This window comes from Apis dorsata, unplaced genomic scaffold (assembly GCF_000469605.1).
Source record: "Apis dorsata unplaced genomic scaffold, Apis dorsata 1.3 scaffold_1109, whole genome shotgun sequence".
In the NCBI taxonomy this organism is placed as follows: Eukaryota; Metazoa; Arthropoda; class Insecta; order Hymenoptera; family Apidae; genus Apis; species Apis dorsata.
The window spans coordinates 64,610-71,468 of NW_006264207.1; the positions used below are offsets into that span (position 1 = coordinate 64,610).

The window sequence follows — 6,859 nt, forward strand, 5'->3', positions numbered from 1 at the left end:
AATATAAGAAATATTTATATACATAATAATAAATAAATTCTAATCGTCAAGACAAAATTTGTTAAAAAATAATATTTTAAATAATTTTTTCTTGAATATGTAAAAAACTATTATTTTTAATTTTCGAAATATTCATAAAAAATTTTTAATGTCATTATATATATATATATATACAATAAATATGTGTTCATATACATATATATTACTATGCGATTATTTCTTATCATCCTGCATATATGTACAAAGGATATTTATAAATATGTGGAATACTTTTTGAGAGTGGATTTTAAATATTAAAACGACAAATAAAATTCATAAATATATATCCGACAAAATACTAATGAATATTTTTTAAGTATTTTAAGTTTAATAACTTTAAATAATGTTAGATAAAGTCAGATGATCCACTATTAAATGCATCAACTATTTTGAAATTTTAATTTAATATAATATAATATTGTATGCAATAATGTATTATTACATAATCTATTTTTTAGTAAAAAATCATTTCGAACAAATTCTAGGATATTTAGCATATTTTGTAAAACATTTTATTTGAATCTATTTGATTAAATATTGTATGATGTTCAATCTACCTTACTGAAATCCATAAAAGCAAATCACAACACATCACATAAAATTTTGAATTATTTGAATGTTTTTTTATATACTTGTTTTTTTTAATTATTGATGTTAAAAAAATCACTAATAATTAAATTCCAACAAATAACTTGAATTCCGATTAGTAAACATATCAATGAATCAGTCGATAAATCTTTATTTCTATTTTAATTACAGTTTAATTATAGTTTTTATCTTAATAATTCTTATTCTGATCTGAGATTACTGAGAATCAAAGAGAAATAATAATCAAAACTAATAATCAAAACTAATAATAATCAAAAATAACGTTCAAACAATTCAAAAATATTAATCCGAAATGGAATTTTAATAGATTCTATTAAGATTCCATTTATAAATCTTCTTATTAAAGAATAATAATATTTGTTAAAATTTTACAATTAAATTAAGAAACTAAATTAACTATTAAGAAAAATGAGAATTCATTTTCACCATAAAATTATTTTCATGATTATAATTATAAAGGAATAATTATAAAGGAATGTTTATGATTGTTCTGATCACCAATCCTAATAAAAATCAAACAATTTAAGAAAATTATCAATTTGTATCTTTAATAAATATCATATAATGAAAAAAATTATTAACCATATATTTTGAATCATATTTTTAATTGAAATCATGACTTCATTAGATTTATAATATAAATAAATTACTATCTTTTTATCAAATGGTTTCAGATATCTTCATTTCAGATTATTTCCAGATCGATTAATAAAGGCAATATATGTGATTTTGTTTTTACATTATAATCATAATCTTAGACTTAAAAAAAATATGCGACATAATATGCAGACAATTGTTATCTATTGTTATGAGATTCGATCTTTAAAATAACATATTAAGTTTTATAAAGAATTTTATAAAGATTAGACATATAAGAATATGAACTATTCATTGTTAATTCAAATACTGAACTTGTTAAGAACGTGTTAGGATTCTAAATCTTATTATTTTATTGAAATCATATTACTAATAACCTGATTACTTAAAATCTATTTCTTTACTGATCATCTGACCACTATAAAAGAAAAAATCTATAAACTATAGAAGACTTTGAAATTTGTATTAAATGAATTATAACGGGTAATAAATTTTTTTAGAATTTAAATTCTTTCAAAAGAAATTAAAAAAAAAATTATCTTAAAAAAAATATTGTCTTTTCCAGATAAAATAATATAGAATTATATCATCTATAGATAATATCAAAATTAAGCAAGTGAACATAATCAAATTTTTTTAACTAATTTTTGATACAAAAATCTAGGAAATATCATATCATAAGTTAAAAATTAAGATATCTTCTCCTATCTAGCTATCCTAAAAATCATAGCAAAAAACTGAGAAAATCTTTATGTAATACAACTCTGCAATTTAACTTTAGAAAACTTTCAAAAATTCTCTGTATCAAACTAAAAACGATCTCTAATAAATCTATAATTCAAACACTTCTAAACAATTTAATAATAAATATCGTCGATATATCAACTTTTTAAAATCATTCTATTACAGAATATACATTTTATTAGAACATAGAATATAATAAGAAATAAACATTGAATTTTCAATGCTACTTATAGAATATTACACATCTTTTATATTATTATATAAGAATATATATTAATGATAAATAATATTTCTAATATCTTTTCATTTTCTTTTACGGATTTACAGTTTTTTTGTACAAAATGCTACTTTAAAGAGTTCTAAAGATCATTTTGATAATAATATAAAAAAGTATATAATAAAAGCTGCAATTACACATAGAAGAGTAATACAGTCAGTATTATTTTTCGTTTTATGTGTATTATATTAAATATATTACGTATAATATATTTAATGAAATATCAATAAATCAATATTAATTAATGTTGTTTTTAAAGATTTTTACAAGATACTCGTGATTATAATGCAATAACATATTGCATTCTCCTTATATTCGCTATCATATCCTTGGGCATTAATTTGTTTTGTGTAAGTAAAATTCTTCTATATTCTTTAATTGCAATAAAAATTACAAAAAATATTAAATAATGCTGAAGATATTTCGAAACAAAAAATAGAAAAATCCAAAATATTTTTATTTATTTTTCAGTTATCACAATCCATTCTTGTGTTAACTAAAATCGAAGAAACAATTATTAGTTTTATGTGTATTATTTGTGAATTGTCATATATGTACTATATGAATTATATGTGTCAACAAGTATTGGATTGTTCTAATAATCTTAACATAACTATGTAAGCACACAATATTTTATTAATAATTTTGAAATATTAAAAAAAAATCTTTTTTACAATAAATTGCAATAAAGTTATATATGGATACGAAGAAAATCGTAAAATTTCAGCAAAATTTATTGTAATATTGTACATCAATATTATATAATCTGATTTCGTTTTTGCCGATTCATACTGAAATGCAGATTTTTAAATTGAAAGAGCAAATCTTATGCAATAATAAATACATAAATATATATTTCTCATTTAATAAATGATTTTCATTTAATTATCTATTTCTATCAGTCTTTAAAATTTTTGAAACTTAATATAAGTATTCTCTATATTGATAACAAATATATAAAAATCGATGTAGACGAACGATTTACAGAAATATTACAGACGATAATTTCTTATTATTATTTATATATTAAATTTTTCTAGCAAATCAGTTTTTGTTATTTCTTTACTCATAATTTTTTTTAAATAATATTGTATTCATTTTATTTTTCTGAATTCTATATTTCATTACTTTATTAATATTTATGTTTATTTTGTTATCAAATTAATGCAAAATTAAAAAAACTTAACAAACCATCGCAAATCGTTTATCTGCATCAAACATATGTATCTATTAAAAATAAATACTAAATATTAATGAGATTCTTTTTATGATTATGATCATTTTCAGATTTCACACGAATTGGTATAAAATGCCTGTTTCCATCCAAAAATTGATTTTAAACATTATGTTAAATTGCAATAAACCACTCTTATTTACTTTCTTCAATGTTTACTATCCAACAGTGGAAGGTTTTGCATCGGTATTTTTACAATTATTTTATAGCTAATACTTATTGTCTTAATAATATATATTTTATCGACATTTATTTTTTAGTTATTAAAAATGTCATTATCTTATTTTATGATGATATTATCTATACAATAAGGATTTTTTAATCAATGAAAATACGAAGAATAATATTTGTATTAGTATAATAATAATAAATTAAATAAAATAATTAATTTCTCAATTTATGACAATATTTATTTGAATTCATTAAAATTAATCACGGTTTTTTTGTATAATGGACAAAATATTTGGACATAATAACAATAATAATCTAAACAATAAAAATCTAAATCTATAGAGATGCTTTAAACACTTAGATTATTACTGCATTTATAAACAATTGTTCTAGCATAGCCAACTCTCTATAGGAAAATATACAGTGTCTAAAAAATGAGAAAGTATCAATAAATTAGTGATTTCTGAAATAATTTCAAGCAATATTTTTTTTTTTTGCAAAATTTTTATTACAGTTTTGTTAATTAGATATTAACAAAAAACTGATTATTATAAAGCGCATAGACTAGTCGAGCTACTATGGTCAAAATCAAATAAACAAACAACAAGCAACATGTATTGAAAAAAATATATTGAATATAACAAATATATTTTATCAAAAAAAATTATATCAAATTATATCTTAATCTCGAACAACGAATAAACAATTTTTAATTACTTGTATAGAATAAATAAATTGAATTTATTTATCATTCAAAATAAATAATGTGATATAAAAAAACAAATATAAATCGTTTCTAACAAATGAACAATAAATAATACATATTTGGAATAAAAAAATAAAAACAATAAATTAAAGTCTATTTATATATTAATATATTAAAAAACAATTCATTAACTAAATAAATAAAAAATAGTAGATAAAATTAATCAATAATAAAATTGAGTTTTGAAATGTATCATTAAGTTTTTGATATTTTTTTCTAAATATTCTTGCTTAGCATTGAAAATGCCATTTAATGCATTTAAAATAGAAAAATATTTAAGATATTAAGATTTTTGATAGATACGTAACTAAACTGATTAATCAAGCAAAATCATACATACAAAGACAATATATCATTGAATCAATGATATCTATAATTGTACTTATTGAACGGTCACCAACATTGATCAATTCATTTGTAATCTAGTAGGAAAATTAAATTTAATTTTTTTCAATTTTTTTTCATTTATATTTTAACATTAAATAATTAAATAATATTTATTTAATATTTGAATTTCTATTTAAATAAACTTTGACTTTGAATTATGATTATTTTAATAACTATTCTTTTATATATTGTAAAATCTAGAAATTTTTTTCCCTTTGTATAAAAGTTTTTAATAACTTAGATCTGCTTTTCTCTACGAAGAATAGAATACAATAAAATTGACATATTTTATGAAAAAATCTATTAAATAAATAAATACTTTGATTGACAGAATCTATGGCCATTGAGTACAAAATTCATAATTTTTAAAATTTATTGTTTATTTAAGAAAAAAGATATAAAGATATATTAATTATTGTTGTAAGAAAGATTTTTTATTAAAAATTTAGAAAAGATTAAAAGATTATTATTTAAAGATTATTTATATAAAGATTATTTATTAAAAAAATATTAAAGCGAGTTTAACGTTTTATTCAATAAAAAGCTTTTTAATTTAATTAAATTCTTTCTTGTGAAATAAAAAATTAATTCTAATTTAATTTATAATTAATTTATATTTGTATATCTCTAATAAGTTATTGAATAATTCAATATAAAAAATATATGAGATATTCCATAAATGAAAACATTCATTAACTAAAAATTCCTGAAGTAATTTCGAGCAACATTTTCCTTTGCAAAAATTTTCTTTTTCATTACAGATTTCAATATTTTTAGAATTATATATTCTGTAGGAAGTTAGTACGTACATATGACCGCCTCATTATACCATATGCGACAATCATACTATTATATGATGTGTACTGTGTAAATTTTTATCTATACATTTTTTTTTTTAAATTTCATCATCATAAAAAGTAATTTATAATATTATTCATGTTATTTGTTTTACATTCATCGTTATTCATTTATTCTATATTGAATTCATTATTATCTGATACATAAAAAAATGAAAAAGTTTGACGATTATATTAAAAATAAAAAGATCTTATGAAATAATTATATAAATTTTTTTTTCTCTCTATTCCTATCTAATAATTTTCGTTGATCCATTATTTAATAAAAAATAGAAGTATATAAATTTCTTTATTTTTAAAAATTTAGCAATGAAAGTCAATATCATAACAAAGCTGTATTTATTAAAAACAAAAGTACTTATTTTGTTTTTTTATATCATCATATAATTATTTAAATTACTGATTAAAATTTTACATTAAAAAACAAATTTAAAAAGATTTTAAGATATTAATTTTTTTGTTTATAACTTTTTTTAATATAGACAATTATTAAATAATTTATCAAATGATAATAAAAAAATAACTTATGAAAAGAAACAAAAACTTTTGTTATATTGAAAATATAACAAAATTTTAAATTTGAAAACTTTTTCTATATTTCTTATAATATGTGAGTTATAATATGAAATCAAAAAATAACTTAGTTTTCAAAGATTGATTTCATAACCTTAAGAAAAGATTGATTTCACCACCTCAAGGAATACAAATTTTAAATAGTCAAAAAATTGCATAATAGATATTTATATAATATTATATTTTCAAAATTTCATAATTTTTTAAATTTTCGGATTAGAGATTATTTCTTATTAGATAATATAATATATAACTATGTTAATAATGTTATAACAATACGGAAATAATATTATATATAGAAATAATATAGATACATGTATAATCATTTTCCATATATGCAATACATTATTAATAGAAATAGCATATGATGATTTTTTCCAATATCTAGTCTACTTTTCATATTTTTCTATCATATTTACTGACTCTTATATTATTATTAGTTTAACATATTATTATTGTTTAACAAACTTAAGCCTAATGATTTAATATATTTTTATATATGGTTTATTAATATATATAATTATATATAATTATATAATTATATATTAATATATAATATATAATATATTAATATATCCGCTAGCATAATATTATCTATATTAATT

The 6,859-nt window shown here is 18.1% G+C and overlaps 1 protein-coding gene across 2 annotated transcripts in view; it reads left to right on the plus strand.

Moving 5' to 3' along the window:
• LOC102677136 overlaps window positions 1-3,757 on the plus strand; it is a 4,801-nt gene extending 1,044 nt beyond the window's left edge. The window contains exons 2-5 of one of the 2 annotated variants that reach the window (XM_031514685.1): window positions 2,317-2,421; window positions 2,526-2,616; window positions 2,738-2,883; window positions 3,554-3,757. In XM_031514685.1, the coding sequence (XP_031370545.1) occupies window positions 2,317-2,421; window positions 2,526-2,616; window positions 2,738-2,883; window positions 3,554-3,713 (502 nt within the window). In that variant the 3' untranslated portion in view covers window positions 3,714-3,757. The remainder of the gene's footprint in view (window positions 1-2,316; window positions 2,422-2,525; window positions 2,617-2,737; window positions 2,884-3,553) is intronic. The other variant, XM_031514686.1, reaches the window with a different exon arrangement.
• Window positions 3,758-6,859: the final 3,102 nt, after the last annotated feature.